This window comes from Gobius niger (assembly GCF_951799975.1).
Source record: "Gobius niger genome assembly, chromosome: 6".
Lineage (NCBI taxonomy): Eukaryota > Metazoa > Chordata > Actinopteri > Gobiiformes > Gobiidae > Gobius > Gobius niger.
Genome location: NC_136857.1, coordinates 29,688,261 through 29,713,207, shown reverse-complemented (window position 1 = coordinate 29,713,207; position 24,947 = coordinate 29,688,261). Strand labels below are relative to the sequence as shown.

The 24,947-nt window shown below is 42.5% G+C and overlaps 1 protein-coding gene across 1 annotated transcript in view; it reads right to left on the bottom strand.

The window, feature by feature from the left end:
- cacna1db (calcium channel, voltage-dependent, L type, alpha 1D subunit, b) overlaps positions 1-24,947 on the bottom strand; it is a 124,110-nt gene that overhangs the window by 91,120 nt on the left and 8,043 nt on the right. The window contains exons 3-4 of the mRNA XM_079558125.1: positions 24,098-24,297; positions 21,412-21,517 (exon numbers count right to left, since the gene is read on the bottom strand). Coding sequence (XP_079414251.1) covers positions 21,412-21,517; positions 24,098-24,297 — 306 coding nt within the window. The remainder of the gene's footprint in view (positions 1-21,411; positions 21,518-24,097; positions 24,298-24,947) is intronic.

Sequence of the window (24,947 nt, the reverse complement as noted above, 5' to 3'; positions counted from 1 at the left end):
TATAGTTACTTACAACCTCAGACAAATGGCAATTTACAGAAAACTCTTTTTTTTTGATGAGGCTGCATTGTGTTAACCTGGCAAACGCCAGCCTGCTGTGTGCGCTCGAATCATTTCGAACTGCACAGCAGCCTGGGGACCATGGCCGAAATGTTCGCATGGATTTGGGAACCAATCACAGTGCGAGGAGGGACGGCAAGACGATGACGCGCTATTCGATATACGGAAGCTTGTAGTTGAATAGATTTTTTTTTTTTTAAGTTTATTTACAGATCCAACATGACAGCAGCAGACACAATGGTATTTTTCGATCAAGCTTTAGACCTTATTCTAAATAATTTAGCTCAAAAGTTTACAGCGGGTACGTCATACGTCATCTCATACGATGATATGATTGGCTGTGGCTACGTGCAGACGCATAATAGACTTTTTTTTTTTCGTATCGCCCAATAAACGACTATGGACGATCGTAAACCACACCTTCGAGAAAATGAATTGGTGGTCCCCAGACTAAATATCACTTGTGATTTTAGTCTGGTGTTAGCCAGGCTAGCATTGTGTTAAAAGCCGATGAGAAATTTGCAAATAAAAGCCTGGCATGGGCTTGTGGTTTTTCTAACAGACCTGGCCAATAGTTCATTTTCATGCAGTTCTGTGTTCTGACACAGGCCCCACCCACTCTTGACGAATGTTGATGAGGATTTCAGAATGTGGGTTCAGGAAAGTGTTGTTTTGACCTGACCAGATGGTCCTTACACTTGTATGGGTTGGGGTATGACATCACATGTTTTATGGTTCAAAAACAGAATAAATGGGTTGTTAATAGTTCGCCACTAGTTTTTAATTTTTGCAACCATGACCAAGCATAATCGCAGAGCAAAAACACTCACCATAGCAAGGGGGGCAAGAGGAGGGGGTGGGAGGGACTTAGAGTGAGATCACTTGAAAATCAGGACGTGAAACATACTGGATATTTTGTCTCATGGTGGCATAATGGTTGCATTTTCAAACCAACAGAGTGTAAGATGAAGATGTGTTTGACCGCTCTAGTCTATTCTCTGAGCCAGTGCAGAAACCTGAGCACTGGACTAATATGGTCGCACTTCCTGGTTCCAGTCAGGCCTGCAGCAGCCAGAAGTTACAACACTTCTTCATCCTTCTCCACCGCAGCAGCAGAACCTCACCTGCCTGTCCAGCTCATTTCGATATTTGATATTTTTTCTAATGCGGTGCTGCTCGCTCTTTGTTTCCTATCTTTCATCTCTCCGTCCCTGAAACCGCAGCCTGTCCAGTGATATCACGTTGCACGTAGATTAAATCAGCAATGAATATGAACGCAGGCAAAGCGGCCGATGGAGTCAGTGCATTTGGGAATTAGAGCCTGTCCTAGCATGAATGAGATGTGATTTGAACAGTTCCAATGTGAGCCACCCAGACCAAATTGACACCGTTTCCCCATCTACCCTCAGAAAGTAAGCAAAAGCAGAAAGGTCGCACTTTGTTACCCTCTGTGGTCGTGCGTTCATCACTGACAAGAGCTCATCTCGTCCCGCCTTTTCCTGAAAAAACCCATACGATTCTGGCTAGTCTCATTTCAGATGGACGTCCGTAATCCTGATGTGACGAGAGGGCGGGGAGGAGAGAGGGGGCAGCGGTGCTCGGTGATGGTCAGCTATTGGCCGCTCACCAACTCTGCTCTAATCCTCTGGGCTTTGGGTCACTCACACAGAGGGCAGGGCCGCCGGACTGGAGGGAATTCATCCTACATTTCGCTTAGGGCTTTGTAAAGAAACACTGCGAAATACGTCTCATTTTATAGTCAGTAACAGTAAACCGTGTAAAGATCAGTGGGACTGAAATGAATATGGCAGAATAATGCCACTATGTTGTGTGGCGGTTTACCCCTTCCCAATAGTTTACATGTAGGGTAGGTCTAGCTGTTTTAAAAATGCATCATATCCTGTTATTCTTTGTTTTTATTCACATAATTGCACCTAATGTTTACTATGTTATAATTCATGAATGCATCCACTGCTGACTGTGTTCTCTGCTTCTACCACATAAGCTGCGTTCATGTGCTCCTCTGGACGTGGGGAAAACGCACATGAACACTCGCTCAGCTGGGAATAACAACTGGTGAACTCGGGTCGAAACCAGCCTCCCGAATTCCACATCAGCTGATTTGTTCTTTTAGTGTCTAATGCAAACTTTTTAGTTAAACGCTGTTACTTTCTTGACTTTAGTGTGAGCTGCCGTCATCCTCGGAGTAACAAAAAAAAAATAATTGTAATTTATGAGGAGCTCCTCGTCTTATTTATCTCAGAAAAAGCCAGAATGAAGCGGAGAAAGACACAGCAGGTCCAGGAGCTGCGCCTGACGTTATAAGCTACTTTCGCTTTTGTTATCCCATGTTTCACTCGAGCCGCTGACAGAGGACAGGCGTCAGACTCACATTTTTTTTTTTTTGCAAAAGCATTTCACACAAACTGTCTGTAAAACTTTGATATATCTGTTTTTTTAATTAAAAGATAGACCTGCCACAGGCCTCTGCTGTTATGTAAATAAAGAGCATCTTAATCGCATTTATTAATGCATTTAGTCGACAAATGGAAATCTTGGTCGACCACGACGTCATCATCGACCAATTAGTCGACTAAACGACCAAAAGGGGGCAGCCCTAAATGCGAGTGAAATCCCCGACAATCAATCAATGCAAGCAAATATGATATTGTGATATTTTTTAAAAGTCAAAAACTACCGTTTAGCTTTTGAGACGCTAACGACACATTTAAATGATCAGCTGAGTTTTGTAGCCTGATAAACCACAGCCACTTCTTTTCTGCGCGAAAGAAGGTGGGTCTGGCCACACACGGTAAACAAGTTGCTGATTGGCGGCTAAGGACGAACCAATCACGACCGTCACAGAGAAAGGACAAGGTTGCGTCACTCGCTGCACCTCTATGTTCACTTAGTTTAATCAACATTAACATTAGCCAAAACTGATCATGGATGAAGTAGTCGAGGATTTTGCCTCACGTTCTGAGAGTGAGTTTATATTCACTTCATATTTTTTGAATTGGACGACGGCTGTCGTCACGTCCGCTAATCGCTGATTGGTTTATTTCGCTGACAATCTGTGCGCGTTAGACCCGCCCCTTCAAATGCTCCAATTGCTCCGTGACCAGACTCATTCCCTGCGTGGAATGGACAGGGAAGAGTATGGCAGAGCCAGGCTATGAGTTAGGCACTAATCAGTGAATTCCCACAAACAAAGCACATGAACACAAACCAACTGGGGACAATGATGTCACTCTCGGGAAAACGAGCTCCGCCGTCCACATGAACACAACATTAGTTTGAGTTCAAGCCTGCTCACTGCTCAGTTGAACAGTCAGTAAATAAATGTTTCCGAGGGTCTTGTGATGGTGTGTGACTTGGCTTGTTCATAGAAAAGGCGACAGCGAGAAGTTTGGAGGCAAATTATTTAGATTTTGTGTCATTTTATACTGAATGTGTTTTTCCCTGTTTTTCTGTAAAGCACTTTGGTCTGCCATATGTTGTTGTAAAGTGACATAGAAATAAACTTAAAAAAAAAAAAAAAAACATTTTCTTTCCACAATTGTGGCAACATCCGACTTTCACAATAAAAGCCCTTACTGCCAATGGCTGCAAAGTAATAGCCTTTCTCCTCTGTTTTTAAGAAAACGTCTGGAAAACAGCATTTTTTAAAGCTTTGGTACCTGACTTTTTGTGGTTGTAGAATACGATTCTTTTTGCCACCTCAGAGTGAGTTGTAAATACAACATTAAAACAGATCTTGTTGCATTGTTGTTACCCAAATCTTTATTGAGCGATGGAATTAATTTGCTTGAACAATTCTAATCTGCAGGAGGGATTGTGACGGCTACAAATGAGTTTGGGCCAAAACTAAACTTTTTTCTTTTTTTTTAACAGGAAAAATCAGGTACCCAGCTTTAAGGCTTAATGATGGCTAGCTTCCGACGTGCCTATTTGAAACTTTTTGAGCAAATACGTTTCCCTGAGGTTAAGGGCAGACCTTTGTCTTTCTGTTCATCTGTGCTGTTACTGCTCTTCTCCAGAGATGGAGAGAGAGAGACGGGGTTTACACGGTCAGGTCCAAAGGTCAGGTCGGAAGTTCAGGACCGGACATGTCAGCACTTTGGGTCACGCTAATTCATAACCTCTGAGCTTTTACTGTCTTTCTGTGAGCATTTTTCACTGTCAGCTCTATTGCCAACTTTTAAAAGTGTCCCCTCTCCTCCAGCCTCTCCCGTTTTTATCCCTCCCCCTCTCCCTCCTCCATACTATCATGCACTGCCTGAGCGCTTGGATGAGTGCATGGGGAGTCGCCATGGTCACAGTTGTCCTGGCAGCGATCAGAGTGAAGTCAGGTGAAGGAGCGGCAGAGAGGAGACACATGAGCTTTCAAAAGAGCCAGTGCGAGTGTTTGCCTAAACATCTTGGTTTTCAATGTCAAGGACGGACTGCGATTTTGTCCTGAAATCACTAAATATTTACGCCGTTCCACTGACTCCCGCATCCTTACCTTTCACAAAAACATGACCCGTTGTAAAGCAAAGGGAGCCTAGGTCATTGACCTGTAGCAATAACATCTCCTCTTTAGTAGCACCTATAGAAACAAAATGTGATGGTAGAGTTTTGTCAATAACTCTAATTCCTATAGCCGACACTGACTGAGCTTCGTCTTACTGATTAATAAGCAGCTTATTCAAAAGCAAACAAGAAATGTTTCTAAATGACATGTCAACAAAAGAAAAACATTATTTAAGCTCAAAAAGTGATGATAACGCAAGTAAAAAGATCAGTTTAGATTTGTTTTGTAGGTCTTAGGTTTCAAATGAGACTTTACACTGGCCTATAGGCTGTAAACATTTAGATTTGGGTAGAGCCAAACTGGAAAAATTGCATTTTGGTTTAGGCGGGGGTGAAGAGGTTAAAGTGATACTCTGGAAGTCTAAATGTTTTACAAATCTTACAAAATGTGCAAAATCAATCACCTGGTCTTGCATTTTGATTTAAAGTAAGTATTAATTTATAAATACTGTTTTTTGTAAAGTCCCTCCTTCCTGGATCTCAGCAACTAATCAGAGTCTAGCATCCTCCTGCGCTGACCAATGAGACGATCTTTTCATGCAGCCTGTCTTGTCCAATCATGAGGAAGGGGGAGAAGCTTGATCGTTTACTTTTGAAAATCCTGTTCCTGCTCTCCTCGTTTTGCAAACTAAGATGGGCTTTCTGGTTAAGGAGCTGAGGAATTTGATTTGATCGATTTGAAATTTCACCCTTATCTCTCCTGACTTTGCAAACTTGCAGACTATCACTTTAAAATCATTGTCCACAGTTTAGATGTTTCTCCAAGAAATAATGGCAATTTTGACATTTTTTAAGTAAAAAATATCCTTAAACCTTGCACTACATTTCTTTTTGGCTCATACATACAGTACCAGTCAAAACTTTGGAAACACCTTTTGGACGCGTATTCGTCACTTTTTTGTTGTGTTCTTGTCGAGTTTTGCTTCTCTCTGCTAAAATAAGCTCAGGTAAGAACATATCTCAGAATGGAAAAACGGTGGCCAGTTCCTTTAAGAGACACAGTATTATCTGCTTTGTTATTCTACTTTGTTGTTTTTGGAAGCATATAGACACCAGAAACAGTGATATATATTTTCACGAGATCCTGTTTCTTCATCTCTCGTCTGTCTCGGAATCATTTGACCCCAATCACACATCAATCACATTAGTCACACGACCCCCCGACTTCATGACGTTGTTTCCAAAGTGAACTGCAGCAGAACATTTGACGCTGTAATTGGACTTGGTGTATGATTTACGTGAGGACTAATAAAAGGCGAGGCTGCAGTAAAAAAGGTGGAGTCTGATTTAAGCCCCGAGCTCGCAGATAATCCCCTCATTTCCTGTTGATTCCACACAAGTCGCTCTCATTACTGCGGTGATACCTGTGTCACAAAGGTCAGGGCGCGGGATTACATGCACAATAGCTTCTGATTGGGTTTACCACCGTTACACGCTGTAGAAAGAAGAACTGTGCTGTTTCTCCATTAACTATGTACTGGTGTCTGTTTTGGTCCTCGTAACAATTATGACGACCTGGACATGTGAAAAGGCGGGTCATTCAGAGCCGGCTTCACTTCTCACTGGGTCTCTTAAACATCGTCAACATAATGAATAATCGATTAATCGCTTGGCTGTAAATGGTGCTAGAAAATTGTATATTTGACTTTATTTGTCATCACATAAAGCTAAAGTGGCGCCATTTGAGGATGTGTTGATGGAGTAAACTTAAAGTAAATGTTTGTTGGAGACTCTTGGCGCTAATTCTTCTTTCTGATTGGATGAGACACAGACAGATATTCATGAAATTTACAATGTACAAAACACTACAGACCATAACTAGAAAAACAAAGTAAGTTTTCACCAAAAAAACTACATTTTCATGTCATTTTTGCTCTATTTGAGTCTGTGTGAACCAGAAAACGATTAATCGATTGCTAAAATAGTTGTCGACTATTTCAATAATTGATTAGTCGCTGATTAATCGTTTCAGCCCTTCTCACCTTGTCACGTATCAGTACATGCTTGTGTTTCTACTACACTACATAACTACAGTTATTGTGGGCGGCACCACCACAGATGTGCGCTGTACTAAAGCACCAACGAAACGGCCTGAAAAGAATCATTCAGAAGAGCCAAGGCTAATACTAGAGGAAAGAAGCAGCTAAAAGACAAAAACTTGTGTTAACAGCAGCTAAATGCTAACATTGACAAAATCCCCTTTTAGAACAGAGGTATGATGATGTGAGGTATTAAATCCGTATGCCTTGCGTGTTAATAGTATAGTATAGTTAGTAGTAATAGTTTAATTTTTTAAGCAGGACTAAGTAACTCATGCCCCGGAAGGCCAAAAGGGCCACTGCAGGTGTCGTAGCATGATGCGGTATCTTACTCATTCATTGTCCGTAGGAGTAAATACTACACTGACAGAAAAGACAAAGGGAGAGAGGGACATTGTACATTCAATTATACAATGGAGATACTTTTTTTCACTCAAACTTGGCTGTTTAAGTGCCGCTAGCCCGCAGTTAGCTTTGCCTGTTAGCCTGTTAGCTTCTTCTTCGTGATTCCACTAGTGTGTATTGGTGCCTCCGACCCGGAGGGAGGGAAGTTGCAAGCATGGTTTTCTGGCCAGAGACACCAGGGGGAGATGAAAGACCTCCCAATCATCCCATCAACACTTGTATTACCCCCAGAGGAACTACGGAAAGGATTTATTAAGGTTAACAAGTTACTTAGTACTGCTTTAAAGCAGTAATATATACAAATACAAACATACTATATTTTTTATCTTAACTGTATCTAATGTACAATGTATTACAATTAGTAACTTGCCCCTCACTTCCACAAACAGAGGTGGGTAGAGTAGCCAATTAACTCAAGAGTAACGTAAGAGTAACGTTACTTTTAAATAATTTTACTCTGAGTAACTGAATACTGCCCGCCCCAAGCTCTCACATTCACATGGGATTGGGGTAGTGTCTTGCCCAATGACATATCATCAGTACACAGTGCCTAAAGAAAAGCTCAATCTTCCAACTAGGGCTGCAACTAATGCTTATTTTGGTCATTGATTAATCTGCAGATTATTTTTTTACGCTGTGAAAGGTGCATTTCAACCTTTTTTCCCACACAAAGCTAAAGTAGAATAATCTTAAAGTGAATGTGTGTGGGAGGCTCTTGGTGCTTTCAAAACTATAGCTGAACTTGAAGCTGAATATGCTCAAATATATTGGCAAATTCTTTAAAATAGGTCGACGCTAATTTACACATTATTAATATTACACAAACGGCCTGGGTGAAACTTAATTTGCCCCTTCATTATGTCTCCCGTGTTGACATTAGTTTATAATGGCAGCACGTGACCTTTGACCTTGCACATTACTCACACTCACTTCCTGCTTCCCTGCTACACACGCATCAATTCCTGAAAGCGCGTGACATTTAGAAACAAGAGGCCGGCATCTCTGTAATGTTTGTGACTCGGAGCTGGGAAAGCAGTTTTTTTCAGAGTTTCGGAAACTTTAATGACAGTGAAACAAGTACAACTAATTCAAGCCATGGAGCAAGTGAAAATACAACAAAATATAACCTCAAATATAGAGGGAATTTTAAAATGCCACTAATCCCACTACTGCCTGCAGAGGGCGCTCCAGGCCAATTTACAATCCCGACAAGCCCAGTCTCTCCCTCCCTTCTTTACATGGACATCGTATCCAATTTTGAAATGTAAAATATCTGAGGTGCCCAGAAAGAGTGTTTTCAGAAGTCGAGCCTCATTTAAACATGATACCATAATGGCTATCGTCTTTGAATGTCCCACATGTGCAGGCTGCTGCTGGTATCCGTGGTCAGGATAGTGCCCGAAGGCCAGTCTTTGTAGGTCAGCCCCATGACCCAATCACCGATCCAATCATCAATGTTCAGTCTGTCTGTCCCGCACCAGCCGGACGTGGTACAGGGCTGAACCACTGTGTCACAACATCTGAGCACTGTTTTATTTTTTGCAGTTGCGATTTACTCAGATTAGCCATTTACAATTTAAACTCGTAATGAACAGTTTTAACAGGGTGGGGAGCATTAGAACCGAGGAAAAAAAGCGAAGAGACTAAACTCGGGTCAGCAGGACTTACACAGAATGAGACCCGAGGGAAGCAGTATTGTCGATGAAGATTTTGGCTAGAGCTTGGAGTAGAGACTCTGCTCTTTTATATTTAACAATTTATTTAACAATTACGTTGGGCAGAAGGTGACCTACTGTTGCGTCGCGTATACTCTCTCCCATTCATTCTCAATGGTAAATATGGATGCAGTACACTATTTGGCCACTCGAGTCAAATTGGGGGCGCTGTTTCACTCCTTTCGCAAAGTTAAGGAAACACTGTTGTGGTGTCTTAGTATTCATCAATCACAGAGCGCTGTAGCATCAACTTTAATGTTGCTGACATCAACAAAGATACATGTTAAAAATTGACTTATAAAAGAATTGATGCTGAACTGACACTTTCAAAATGCTCTAATGTGGCATTTTCTTTGAGTTAACAAATGAATGAGGTAAAGTCACTGTAGGTGCTGTAGATACAGGTGATGTTGTTGTTTACATTTTGGACTATACTGCTACAATAGTTGATTTTGTTCTACTAAAACTAGGCTACATTTGTTTTAATGTAGCATGTTATTTGGATAGATAGATCAAATGCAAATGTATACCAAAAAATAAAATAAAGTAACTATTATTACTGGCAGTTATATGTGTTTCACCCTTGACATGGCCGTGTTTGGTCCGCGACCAACAGGCACTTTTTCATTTTGGCCCTCAGAGACAAAAAAGTTTAGGAATCCCAGGGAAGGGTTGGACACCTGTACAAGGCAAATTTCCAACCTAACCTGCTAACCTTCAGGCTATACGCTGTAAGTGTGTTTCTACTTTATTATTCTGGCCACATTTTCACATTTATTTCACTACCTACAAACACAACAACAAATTAAAGCCGCAAGCGGCATCGAACGGCCCTCGCGGGCTGTGCCTCCTTTAGCACCTCTATTGCCGCACCATAACCCTACCAAGGGCACCAGCGTGGCCACACTGCATTTTATTGCCCTGATGTGCCATTAATCTTTGTCAGTAACCATGAAAACTAAATTTTTAGCCTCTCCAATAAAAATATTTTCGGCAAAAACAATATCGTCGCTTTCGCGACGATATCATATTATACATTTTTGGAAAGCTCTCCACAATCCGCACGCAGCCGTGGGGCTCTGGGGTAATGTTCACTTCGTTGATGCAGTGGTTTTGTTACTGTTATCTCATTCGCTACTCTCCTTCACTAGGGGCCGCCACTGCTGTCTTCATCTCGTATCTGAACTCGGAGCAGTCTGGACATCTCCGAGCTTACACTTAACTTCGAGCAGCGTTCCAGATTTTTGGACAGATGCTTTTTAAATCTTTTCTAATCCATTACTACATTGTTTTTTATTCAGGGAGCCAGGCACATGAAGCAGCGCTGTTGGTACGTCTATTCCACATATTTCGCTGTCTCATGGAATACCTCATACCTATTCAGACTATAGACACCCATAAAACCCAAAGTCAATTGTCTGGGGGTGCTTTGTTTAATTACTACAATATTCATATTTATAACCACAGTGTGTAACATTTCACCCAATGTGATCAAATACAAGCATCTATTTCATTAGGGGCGTCTTTGTTGGCGAGAAAATACCTCAATAAACCCTCCCCTGACCTGAGACGGATCTTTGCGGGCAGTGGGACTCCACCAGCCTGTTACCATGGAGATGCAGCCTCTTTTTGAATACAGAAAACCGAACATGAGGCTTAGATAAATTCGCTCCACTTCCAAATGCTCTATTTGATAACCCATTGCAACAGTAGTCAGCAACGTTTTGTGAAGCATCGCGACACATAACCTGTTAATGTTCCGCAGCGTGGCTTTAAACGACAAGTAATCAAGTGCCTCCAGTGACAGGACATCACTCCCTGACAGCTCGGGCCCCAGTCTCTTACATCACTGTGGGCCGTGGCTCAGGGGCACGTGCTGCGCTCATTTCCTCTCACTGGGTCGTCTTAATCCAGCCCCGAGAAAGTGTCACAATCGCCGCAGGCCCTTCATCACGGGACGCAAAAACAACTACAGCTCAATCTATGTCACGTGTTTGAGGGAAGATTATAACCCAGGCCATGATTATAACCCAGGCCATGATTATAACCCAGGCCATGATTATAACCCAGGCCATGATTATAACCCAGGCCATGATTATAACCCAGGCCATGATTATAACTCAGGCCATGATTATAACCCAGGCCATGATTATAACCCAGGCCACGATTATAACCCAGGCCATGATTATAACCCAGGCCATGATTACAACCCAGGCCATGCCCCGTCTAATTGTAAGATTTTCAGGTTGCCGCGCACATTTGAAACCCGTCCAGTCGCAGTAAAGCGGGGGGGGGATGCAAAATGTACTTTTGAAGAACCTGTTGTCCTCTCATAACAGAACAGGACCCACTCGCACATCTTTGAGTGATCCCTTGAACCTTCCCCGATGGCTGTTGTTAGCAGAGAGGCAGCAGCTCCCAAAAAACTCCTCCTGGGGTCTTTGTGTATCCAGGACATGCTTTAAAGCAATACTAAGTAACTTGTTTACCTTAATAAATCCTTTCTGGGGGTAATACAAGTGTTAATGGGATGACTGGAGGGTCTTTCATCTCCCCATGGTGTCTCTGGCCAGAAAACCACAATTGCAACTTGACTGCCTACAGACCAGAGCAACCAATACACACTAATAGAATCACGAAGAAGAAGCTAACAAGCTAACGGGCAAAGCTAACTGCGGGCTAGCTTCACTTTCAACAGTATATAGATCCATGGTATTTACAGCCAAGTTTGAGTGAAAAAAAATATTTCTATTGTGTAATTGGATGTACAATATCCCTCGTTCTTCTCCTTCACCTTTTCTGTCAGCGTAGTATTTACTCTCACGGACAATCAATAAGTAAAAAAATCGCAACATGCTACGACACCTGCAGTTGTGCTTATGGCCTCTAGGGCAAGAGTTACTCAGTACTGCTTTAAGGGCCTATCTCACCAGAGAGAGTTGCGGAGATGTTGCATAGACTGGCGTGACTGGCCTATCGCACCAGACTGGAGACTAGTTGGAGACTTGAGTTGCTGCTGGTCACGGAGATCTCCCCGAGACGTCCCCTGGAGATGAGGCGAGTCTCCAGGTATAGTCTTGGTGAAAACGAACAGGTTCGATGCAGAGACCACATGGATGAAATCGAACATGTCCGTTTTCACCAAGACTACCTGGAGACTCACCTCATCTCCAGGGGACGTCTCGGCGACATTTCCGCAACTCGAGTCTCCAGCTAGTCTCCAGGCCGATGACTCACCCTTTTAATTTGTTGCCAAGCTTAATCCTTTCATTGCAGAAAAAAAATCACCACAATTCAGCACAAGACTTAAAAATACAGCATGAGGATCAAAACAAGGCTAAAGGCAACATTCATGCCCTCAACACTAGGCCTGGCTGTCACGATAACCAGATTTGAAGTTCGATCTTTCGAGGCAGGAATATATTGCAATAAACAATATTACTGAAAACCTTAATGCCAGAGAAAGTAAGGCTTTAAAAATGTCAGTAAAGCTTGGTTCTATTGGTTCTAAAAGGACTGGATATTATAATATCCCACGATAAATTGAAATACAAAGAAACACAAACTACTAGGGGTAAAAAAAGAATTACATTAATTATTGAGCCAAAACATCTCTTGTTTTTTTCTGTCATTTATTCAACGATAAGTCGATATAATAGTAATTATCATGACAGCCCTGCTCAACACCAGATTCCCATGGCACGCACATGCTCCATACGATTTACGAAAGTCATTATACAAACACTGCGTTACGTTGGCATGTGCTCACGGTCAGGCTGGGACAGATGTGCTCCTCTCTCGAGACACAACCCTCCCAACGCATTAACTGGAACATCTGTACGTGAAATGAATTGCAAAACTACACTGTTCGTCTTCTGCAGCTGAAAGTATTCACGTGACCAAACTGTAAGCTCGAGTGCCTTTTGTTTCTTGTAGAACTGTCCTCGTGTCATCGTAAGAGACAGTTCGCCTCGGGCTGCAGGGAACCCACAGTAATAGCCCCATCACATGGAGTTTATATCATCAAATCACGGCACACTTTTGCGGACATCGGCGTCACTCTGCTCCAGTGGCCCAGCAGCACCCAGAGGCCAGAGTGGGGCTTGTCCTGATGCAGAGGGTCGAATGCAATGTTCCAAAAGGCTTAGGTTTCTGTGGCATGGTATTGGTAACTAAAACACATTTGAAATGACCTAATTCATCAGCAAAGACTACTGAATATGGCTGATGAATATGAATATGGCTGGACATGCTTTGACTTAGACAGCCAAAGGTTCAAAGAATCTCTTGGGTGGAGGATTTTACGTCAAGGGGCTAAATAGGACTTCTCAAAACTGTTGCGTATATGAAGTGTGCCCAACCAAATTTGAAGCATCATTCAATAAGCTTTTGCAATGTCCAAAGATCCAGAGTGTCATTAATTTTTCCCCAAGATCTTGTATTGATGATGGGAGAGTGTGGCCACTGCGCAAAGCCTTCTTCTCCAGAACATCCAAAAGATTCTCAGTGGGGTTAAGATCTGGACTCTGCCGGCCGATCCATCTCATGCCCCATGATCCACTCTGTCACAATGTGAGCCATCAGGGAAGAAGAAATCCACTGACGGGATAACCTGGTCAGTCAGGATGTTCAGATCGTCAGCTGATCTCATACTTTGGGCTCATAGTGTTGCTGAACCTAAACCTGACCAACAGCAGCAGCCCCAGGTCAGAACAGTTAGTTACATCCAGGTGGGGACTTACGTTACCTTTCATTTTTTTTTAAACGAAAGATATAAGTCGGTAGCCGCCGGATTTCCGAACCAGATTTCCTAGATATGGTTTCAATGTTGATGTGGCTAACAAAGTACTTTTAGCGTTTACTTGAACATTTCAGCGGTCCACTGCTTTGACATGTCCTTTATAAGCTAAAGTTCCCAGGAACATTCTATTTCTATTTATTCATTAATTCAATATGGACATTGCAATGACATTGGATGAACCAGACACAAACCATTGTATTACGTGTTTAACACTTGTCCATAGGGCTTTTAGGTGAAAAAGATAAAATATCAGTTATGGGTCAAAATAAGGCACTTTTTTACACGAGAACAACTCTGGCCTGATATAATTAACTGTTTGTGTTCTCTGAGTTCAAAGATGTTAATGTTAGTCTGTAGTTTAGGTCTACGAGGGAAGAGTTGTAAGGTCTAACCCTTGAAGGAGAAGCTGGACCGTCCAAAAGATGTTCAGTCAGATGACACTTCTGACGGAGGTGGCAGTGGAACGCTGAAACATGTTCCGGTAAAAGCCGACAGCACTTATACTTTTCTGTTATTAAAGGTCCATTGTGGAACTTTTTATGTGGAAAAACAGTAACTTATTATTATTGCATAATTTACCTTTTCGGGCCCAGCGGCTGCATCTGTAATTAGCTTGGCACCTTTACTTTCCATCACAGAGTTCTGGTAGGTTTGGACCCTCTCACCAGAAAACCTACACAACAATTGACCCTGGAGCCGAAGAGGCCATCGTGATCGAAAGTAAAGCTGTTGTGCTAACCATACAGCCACTAGGTCAAAAACAGGTTAACTGCGCACAAATATAAATTGTATCATTTTTTTTTTTTTTGCATAAAAAGTTCCACAATGCACCTTTAAAATAAATCTACAAATAGATATCAATGAAGACGACAAAATGAACGTTTATCAAGGTATCATCCATAATGTCTGAGATCCCTGTTTAATTGCCTGATTCATAAAACTCATCATCATTTGTCAATAGATTTTATTGTAGCTATTATTTCCCACACTGCCCAGACGTGGCTGATGGACAGATATTTGCTGGTCACTGGTCAGGGCTGCTCCACATTCCCTTCGGCTCACACTGACCACTAATCCAGTGTCACTAATCCTCCTCTCACACTCGCACAGCCACTGCCCACTCACTCCACAGGGAAAGCCGAGCACAAAGGTCCTCTGTGACTGACAGGGCTCCTTAGAATATACACCAAGGCATTTAGCGTTTCAGATTTCATCAATTAAAAGTTATATCATGTAGTGTACGAGAAGCAAACATCTATGAAAACGGTATCATAGATTAACACTAACCACCAGGACAGAACATTCTTACTCTGAACTTAAATGCTATTCGTGTTTTTGAAACCATTTCTTCCATAAAAGCTGCCAAAAACGTGTTCTCCCTCACACATTGCTTCTGAGTAAACAATGAAACATGTGAAATCCAAGTCTATTTTGGTGGACTGTGGCGTTATTGTGATGTGTGATGCAGCTGCTGTGAGAGAGGTGTGATCTCCACAGTCCAACACAGTCCACTGCTATTAGAAACTGTTTGATCAACTTCTAAGCAGCAACTATGGGCCTTAGGCATCTGGCCCTACAGTATATGTCCTCGTGTCCCGCTCTAACATGGGGGAGCAGCCCGTGTTATTGTATACATTGTATATGGTGTATCTGTGTAAATTTTTATGGCCACAAATTAAACCTAAAGACTTTTTGACAACCCCTCCTGGAACGGCCACCTCAAACCCCGCTCAAACCCCTCCACATGGTGGAGGGGTTTGAGCGCCCAAATAATCTTGGGAGCTCTGTTGTCGGGGACTTCGCGCCCCTGGTAGGGTCTCCCATGGCAAACAGGTCCTAGGTGACGGGTCAGACAAAGAGCGGTTCAGAAGCCCCTTATGAGAGACTAACAGGCCCGGTCAGAACCATGAGGCCGTCCTCCCATGGATCCACCACCTGCAGGAGGAGCCATAGGGGCTGGTGCAATGTGGTTTGGGCAGCTCCAACAGCTGCCCCCATGACCCGGCAACGGACAAGTGGATGGATGGATGGATGGACTTTTTGACAATTTCCCAAAATATACTCTGACCAAGAAAGCGCAAAGGGCTTCCTTGGTCAGAATGAAGAGAACATCAGCGTTGGTCGTCGTAATAAGCTTCGTGTTTCCAGCTCAGTCCAAAATCCAAGGCGCGCATGTCAACAGGGCGTATAGCAAACTTTCATCAACTGGGCCACTCCAAGAATCCTGCAACTGTAGCTCAACTGTACCAATAAGCTACAATTTCCTTGCAACTACTACATAACTCTGCAACTACTCCTCCTCCCAAAAATAATGGGCCTGTCTTTAGTATAGAGACTTTTTAGTTGTTGTGTTGTTTTTTGATACTAGCCGCTAGAGATTTAAAAAAAAAAGATTAAAAAAAAACTCTACCTGAATGAACACAGAAGTTTCCTCCAGTCAAGTATTTACATCCAATGTTATGTTTTTAACACGGAGACAGTGACTTCCCATCATTATCTAGCTGTCAGTGATGTGTTCTTGAATTATTCGTTGTGCATCTTTAATCCTTATTGGGAAAACAGCGAGAGAGGAAGGACTGCGATCTCCGGGTATCGCACACGGAGTCATGACTTAAAGGAACAGGCCACTGTTTTTACACACTGAGATATGTTCTTACCTGAGCTTAGACGAGTTGACGCGTACCTGTCTGGTCTTTGTGCGTACCCTCAGTCACGCAAAACGACCAAAGATGTTGTTAGCATTTGGCCTCTCCCAATGTATTCCTATAGCTCCAAACAGGGGTGAAGTTGGTAGCTACCACGCTCTTCCACAGCCACAAAGACTAGACAGGTACGTATCAACTCGTCTAAGCTCAGGTAAAAAGAGGGCTTCAGGAAGCAGTAGGCCACAATCAGTCTAATCTTAATTTACAGTTTACTTTTTTCTTCAACAATGACTTGTCTTGAGGAAATGTGGAATGACGCTGGTTGTAGGCCGCACAGTGAGTTAGGAAACAAAAATATGTTTAATATTTACAATTCTTCAAAATGTCCGCCCTTTATTGTTGGCATTTCCTCAATGAGCTTCAAAAGGTCCTTGTCCCTGAAATGATTTAACAGTCTGTGAAGTGGAAACCATTTCTGTTATGACGTCGTGAAGCTCACTGAGAAAATGTCAAGAGCAAAGTGCAAAGCAGTAATCAAAGCAAAAGATGGCTACTTTGAAAACTTTAAGCATATAGTCTGGAAATAAAGATTAAACCAACACATAAAAAAGCGTTTCCAAACTTTTGGCAGGTATACTGTTTTAAAAATTTGCCGTACGACCAAAGACGAGCTGAGATATAGTTATCAAGCAGTGTCTGAAACAACAACAAACCTTAGTCGTAGCCAAATTTTGAGAACATAATTTAATCTAGTTTTAGTCTTAGTCATAGTGAGCCACTCTCTCGTTCTTTCTCATGTTCTTCTCCAACATGGGGCTTATGAATCCATCAACACTATAGTATAAATCATGTCTAAACCGGAAAGCCCCAAAGTTGAATGGATTACTGAAGCATCAATGAAATGATCTCCAATTAGAATAAAAAAGATGACCCTGAGCACCACCTGAAGAACCCCAAGTACCACCACTTCATTTATGTTGCCTGCTGACAACAGACCGACTTTTCATTTGAGAAAATCTCTCCAAGAGCCACAGTTTAGGCAAGAAATGTGTGTTTCCCGTTCCCCCGGTGTGTGCTTATTGTCTGAGTCTAGTCCCCTTTAAGTTGTGTTCAGGTCACAGAGTGCGGCTGTGGAGTGACATGTTTTATTCATAGGCATCATTAGAACTGTTCTCAAGGAGGTTCTTACGCCACTCTCTTCCCTTTGTCCTTCTGCACTGATGGATTTAGAGACCACACAATACACTCTTCATTAGGTCAGGATTATTCAAATCGATTCTATTGTTGTTCGCGTTTACTTCTGAAAATGGAAATCATAGACGCCAACTTAAAAACTAATGTGTGTTGTTTGGTGTAAAAGTGTGGAATTGACCTTTCCCAAAACCCTGCCCCAAAACAGTCATTGTCCAATCAGGCCTCATAGCCACCGCTGGTACCAGACGCATCTCCCATAGAAACTATTGGAACGGGACCCATTTCCCGCCACTAAAAGCTGATAAACGAACTAAAAGAAAACCGCCTGCTGACTAGAGCCAACCTAAGGCTATATCCACACGAAGACAAAACGCTTATATTTTCAGAAATTTTGTCTGTAAGCATGAAGTCAGCTCAGTAAATGTGTGCGCAATTCATCTTCCAGGCCTGTGTGAGGCGCTGTGACGCTAACACAGATAATAGAACAAGATGTAGAGGTGCATGCGCAGTAAACTTTTGTGGAATGTAAACAGAGAAAATAAAACCGATTCAAGGATTTAGGATCTACAGAAGAGACGAGGAGGAGAGTTTATTCTTCAGACGCAACAGGACTAAAGCAGAAAAACCTGTCAGTGACTTTTACTGTCAGTCCAAAAACACAGACTGACTCGGCCGTGTTTTTCTACTTGTCACATGTGGCTTGTGGACGGCAGTGGAGCAAAGAGGAGCGGAGTCAAACCATTACAGATCCATGAGTAAAACTCATTATAAGGTCAGTAGATTATGGATCGCAGACACCACTCTGGAGCTGTGATGTCATCGCTTTAGTAAAAGTTGCGGAGACGTCCTAACAACAGAGCCACGTAAACAGCGTTTTGAGATCTTTCCACTCTGGGACCTAGAGTGTTCGTTTACCCCCTAAATGCGGGGCTAGTATGGACGATGCACTGGATTGATCAAACATCTTTGAGTCTGGTCCTCAGCTTCGTATGGACAGTAGTAGTATAGTTTCCTTTACAGTAGCAGTGGAAGACTTACAACTGTTTACTGCTAAGACTACTACTACATAGTACAAATACAGGAAGAAACAACTGTATTTTAAGGCAAGACGCTGCAGGTGAGAAGGGGAAATAAAAAATATTTATTTATGTTATAAAAAATAAGACTTTTTTCCTTTTTACCTTATTTAAGCAGGAAAGTCCCGCTAAGATTAAGAATCTCTTTTACAGGGAAGTCCTGTAGGATTCACCTATTGTACATGTTTTTAGTGGTAGGGGAAAAAGTCTAAATAATGGATAGAGCCAGGTTTGAATTGAATTTTATTTTGTTGACATATTAGTTCCAAAAATGTTTTGTGTTGTTTTGTTTTTTTATAGAGGGGATGTTTAGGTTTTCAATAAAAATTCAAATTTTGCTTTGTTTTTTGCCGTTCATAGCTCAATAATCAAGCTGGAAGATCCCTCAGAATTTTTTTGGGTTTTCAATCTCTACAAGACTGGAAAGTTCAGAGTCTGCAGGAGCCACTGAAGTGGGGATGTTGTTGCAAGAGTGGAACAAAAAACCTCATTTGGAGAGAAAATGGGCTCTAAAGTTTTGTCACATCTTTAGCTACTGCCGTCTAACAGAATGGAAATGACCATACTTGGATTACAGCGTCATCTCGGTCGCTTTTCGCTGTACACGTGAACACCAAACATGTCAGTATTTGTGAATGACATTAAAACTAAGGGAGAAAACTGACTAAAAATCTCAACCTTGACCACCGCATGAAAAATCTGTTTTCACCCATAGCGTCTTGCCTTAAGGTACTTGACCCAGATCTCGACGACTAAAATGTGCTTCACTTTTATGAAGGAGAAATGCTCTGAGAACAGAGAACTGGAGTGTGGCTGTTTTTATATCCAGTGCTTGCTTGGTCAGACTCCTCCTACACACTGGGGAACGGCACACAGATGGAAACGCTCTTTTTTCATCGAATCGTGATTAAATACATAACTATATCTCAGGAAAGGGGCCATAATTTATAGACATAGGGTTTTATTTTGTTAAAAAACCCGTGATCCACACTTCATGGCATCAGCAGATGGAGAGTAAGCGAAGTGAGGTCTTGACACTCAAACATGAATGAATGAAACAAACCTTGAGTGTCTTTCACAAGTGAACGGCACTACAACACAATGTAGCAGAGATCTAAAGCGGCCACAAGCCTTTCACAACTTCTCTCACTCCACAAAACCCAGGCCATGATCATTACAATGCTCCCCAAAGAGTCTGGGATTGTACCAACGCGTGTGAGAATTAGCCCATCCGCCCGGTAAAGAACACTTATCAGATCATAAACGTAAGCCGTATCCAGAGCATGTTCACACTCCCCTGTCCGCGCCGACGCACAAAGCTCTCAGATAAGAGTAGATTGTGTGACGGACGGCGTTAATAATCCCCATCTGTCCGGTCCGCGTCTCGGTCTCATCCGCACGAGCCACTGAACCAGGGCCGGATGAAGTAAATACGTTTGCTGTTGGTGAGTCTCTTTGTAATTGTAATTGTGTCTGTGTGTTTAACTGCATTTTACTCCTTCACAGCAACGGCTGCAAACTTAGTCTTTCCAGATGCTCAGTCGCTTTACAATTGTGCACATTATTCATTCACACCATACTCAGTGGAGGTAAAGGGCCTATCTCACCGAAGAAGACATTGTGGAGACTGCCGCAACTGGCAGTACGTATGTAGCCTCAACTGCCCTGGGACAGACTGACAGAAGTGCCATCAGCCCCTCTGACTACCACCACTCACTCACACATTACATTATTCACCCAGGCTTCCTGGTGCCTCCCATAACAAATAATATTGTATTAGCTGTTATTGCAAGGAGAATTCCTTGAGGATCATGTAAATTGTGCAGCTCTAAAGATGTATGAATCACTATCTTATTTTAATTTTCTCACATTTTTTATTTAGACTTTACTTAAAGGGGCTAGATGCAAGTTGGTCATTTTATACTCACTACTGCCACCTCAGGTCATACGTGCAACTACACCTTCTATATTAAGCTTGTGCATGACGGCACTTCGGACCCGAATTAACACCTTTATGAGTGTCAGGATTTCAGAGGCAGTTGTGGTGAACAGGTCTGAGCTCATTCTACACATTAGGACATGGCTGGAACATGTAGGGGGAGAAAAATACTTAATTTTAACATTTTTAAACTCCGTATTGTCCCTTTAACCAGGTTATTCCCATTGAGATGTAAGATCTCTTGCAAAAGAGACCTGGCCAAGAAGGGCAAACTGCAAGGTGTGATTAGTACGATGTTTAAAAGACAAGATAAATAAGCAGGGAGCCTTCCAAGAAGCGCCTTCTAAATATCAACAAACAAATGTGAGAGTCGACGAGCCTGAAGTCCAGCACAATTCACTTTAGAGTAAAACAAACAGCGGTAGAAGAGGACTTCAGTTGGTTATGAAGCACTGAGCTCCATCATTCACACTCTCCAACATCCCAGGACAGTGCACAGGAGCTTCATATACAACACCAGTCTCTTTTTTACAAAGAAAGAAAAACAAGATTTATTTCTATAGTAAAATCCTAGTAAAACTTTTAACATTTTAATTAAATGTTAGACGTGTAATTTAACAGGACATTTATCATCAACTGATTATCTCTTTCACCAAGGACAAAAACATCTCACACATCACATCATGCATGATCTATCGATGCCCCATAGGAGTAGACACATATAGCATCATTGGTTATAAGCAACAAACGCAACAGCAACGTAAAGTCTACTTATAACCAGATTTTAGTTGTATATTTAATCATATTTTGTATCAAAGCTTTTTCTGTTTAATCGATTTCCAAAGGTTTCCCTCCTCATAGTGTGCAACATAACAACTTCAATCAGCACATCCAAACCCAGCACCAGCATGTGCTGTATGTCAGCAGCACCTCAGCCTAACCGCACAGCAGTGTTTACTCACCAGCTCTTGGTTGGTGGAGTTGGAGTCGTCTCCGGGGAACGGGATGTAGATGGCTAAGGCCACGCAGTTGGCAAAAATAGACAGCAGTATAAAGATATCAAAGGGTCTGGGAGGAAAACAAACATTGAGGAAAAATGTCCGTATGATAAAAGGTCATTCTTTACCAACTGCAGAATTCCCCCTTTATTTTCGATCCCTAAAGGACTCACACATGCTCAGAGGAAACAATGCAATCAATAACAGTCTGAAAAACTCTTATGAAAACACTGAACAGTTTGCGTTCATAACTCATTCAACTACAATCACTATGTTACGTGTCTCACTGAGGAATGCCGCTTGGGTCTTGCTCTCACCAACATTTTGCTATCGCCTTTTTACTTTCAAAATAACCATTGTCCTAAATCTGTTATATTTCCCACATCAATAAACAAGTGTTGGGAATTAATAGCGTAGAGTTTTAGTTAGTGTCGCTCCTTGTATCTCTACATTTTAGTGCGAAAGATTAGCGTCGACTATTTTTCCACATAACCCCCGGCATTCCAGTAAGGTAGACGTCTGCTAGATTTGGGTTCGAGGTGTGATACAAAAACGTGTTAAATTCTTCCAGCGAAATTCCCCCCACTTTCCTGACACATTTCTAACATCCCGACTCCTCACAGGGATGAGCTCATGAGCAGTTTTCACAACTGTCAGGAAGCGGCGCAGTAATCTGTACAACTACAACCCTGCACCTGTTCCAGATGAGGCTGTTCCTGGACAACATCCTTCTTGGACTTTTTTGGAAACAAAGCTTTTGAGGCGGATTATGACAAACATTGGATCTAACTCATCTGACAATGAGCGGTGCTCTGGATCTATGCCTGGTCATCAGCGGGAGAAACCATTACAAAGCCACGCAGGTCTTTGTGTTTCTGGAAGATGTCACGTTGCAGTGTTCAGTTTAGTGATGGTGACACACATTTATACACATATACCGTTTATAGGCATCCTCGGACCTGAAGATACACGGTGCACCCTTAAAGGGATATTTCAGGATTTTTGACATGGGGCCTCATTTCCTAGTTATCCAGAGTGTTGCTGATTTCTGGAGATATTTCTTTTGTAATGCAAGCAATTCTTATATTTGAAGAGTTTCGTGGCACTAGGCTAATGCAAGGCTAGTGCATGTCAATGGTATCAGCTAGCCTGTATTAAAAACAGTGTGACCCGCTCCACAGAGCACCTGAGGCAAATCACTTATAACGCCAGACTAACCATATAAATGTCTGTGTCCATAGAATAATTTTAACCATTTTGCATTTAAAATACCTTATATTTCAGCAGCATCAGCTTCGTGTTTGTATAAGCTACACAGCGGCGAAGTGATCTGCTAGAAAATAGTCCCTCAAAATGCGATCATTCATGTGATGCAAGGTCAGTTATATTCCAAAAATTATTCAATCGACACAGACATTTTCATGGTTAGTCTGGTGTTATAAGTGATTTGCCTCAGGTGCTCTGTGGAGCGGGTCAGACTGTTTTTAATGCAGGCTAGCTGATACCATAGAAATGCGCTAGCCTAGCACAAGCGCCACGGAACTCTTCAAATATAAGAACTGCATGAATTACAAAAGAAAATATCTCCAGAAATCAGCAACACTCTGGATAACTAGGAAATGCGGCCCTATGTCAAAAATCCTGAAACATCCCTTTAAGCTGGACAGGCACTGTGTGATTTTAGACATGATTTTGAACCAGCTAAATTAATCATCAACTCACACTGTGCGTCCGAATCGCATACGAGGAGTGAACGAGCGCACGATGGAGGCGCTCACACTGTACGAGTGACATGACCCCAGTTACCATGGATACTAGCTTGGTCTGTCATATCATCCTCTCACACAGCATCTGAACATCCAAACATCAATTAAATAACTTTGGCGAGGCTGACTTCAGAAACAAATGTAGCCATTAAACTTTAGCAGACTTTGTGTCTGTGCTCTGTCCACCTCTTCCTCCTCCTGGTGCCTGCAGCTGGATTGCACCGTCTCCGCGCTGCTTTCCGGCAGCTTCAGTAGTGCTTCCACAGGGCCAGGACCGCACGACTCACGAAAAATATTAAATATGTTTGAAAACCCTGCGATTTTCAATGTTATGTTTGTCGCGAGCATCTAATCACGGCTCGTAGCCCCTGTACAACACACGACAGAGACACACGGAGAGGCTGAAGGATCGCACCACCTCAAAATAGTCGTGCAATCAAAATTTGTGGCAAAATCGTGTCTGAAAACACACAGTGTATGCCCAGCTTTAGAGATCTGCTGAATTCTTCATAGACTTCCATGGAATGTTGCCTCAAAAGAGGAAGTGAGACGTCACATGAAAAGGCTATTTTCTCGAACTAGGAAGAATTAGAAATACAACCTTTTTGTTTCTCAAAGAGAGCAAACAACAATGAACACTGGTTGCTAGTGCGCTAGCTTTGCTTTGCTAAGTGAATATTAGCTCATCATGAACATCCCATCTCACGGAAAGAGTCTGTTACGCAATAAGGACAGGTTCAAAAACAATGATGCTCTACTCCTGTTATACAGTATTTGCTCGAGTATCATCCAGTCAACACCTATAGCTCCTTTGGAAAAGAACCCACTGCTCGAGCTCCTCAGCACAGCGTATGGGCTCCCCAGGCTGTGTGTGAAAAGGATACTTCCACTCCACCAGGCTGATGCAGGCCCTGCGGATGGGGTTGTTGAGTGTGAGGCAGAAGAGCGCTCGGGGCGGCCGGCTGTTGGTGGACCCCCCCTGCTTTTTACTCTTGGCGTATTGCTGTCGCTTCCTCTGGGCCAGGGATCCAGCGGGGGCCGCTCCCGAGGGGGGGCACTCGGAGGGCCGTGCACTCACGTCGGCCTGGAGGCAGAGAGGAGAGGGGAGACGTCGGTTACATGTGTGTCGCCTAATAATCTTTAGTCTCACTTGAGAAAAAATGTTACTCTTTCCATTGAGCGTAAACACACTGTGGTTCTTGTACCTTATCATTATAATTGATTAATTGGACTCAAGTATGAGTACTTTACTGTAATATGATTATCAATGTGAAACGGATCATTGATTTTACGCAGATTCAACTGACCAAGCGCAAGCTCAAAAGTACTTTCAGAATAAGAGGAGCAACAGAGTAGAGATGAATCTTCGTGCTACCTTGTCAAAAATCCTGAAATATCTCTACTATACTACTGGTAAAAAGTAGTAGTAGTACTTTAGCTTGAACAGTTGTTTCAGCTCAAATAAATGGCATCAGTATCGTTAACAAAGTATAGTTAAAGTACCAGTGACCAGAGCCCGCACTAGAGGCGACTGCACTGAACCTTATAGAGGTAATATCAAAGGTGCCTTCAGTTTAAGGAGCTGAGGTTTGGGACAGAACAAGCAGACATTAGAGATTGTGCCACATTCAAAGTGTTTAAACAGGTCTTAGATATTTCAGAATTTCTAGGCGCAGCCAGGGACCGGAGGGTGTCCGGTTTGGAAACCTCAGGATCTCATCTCTGCTGTTTGCA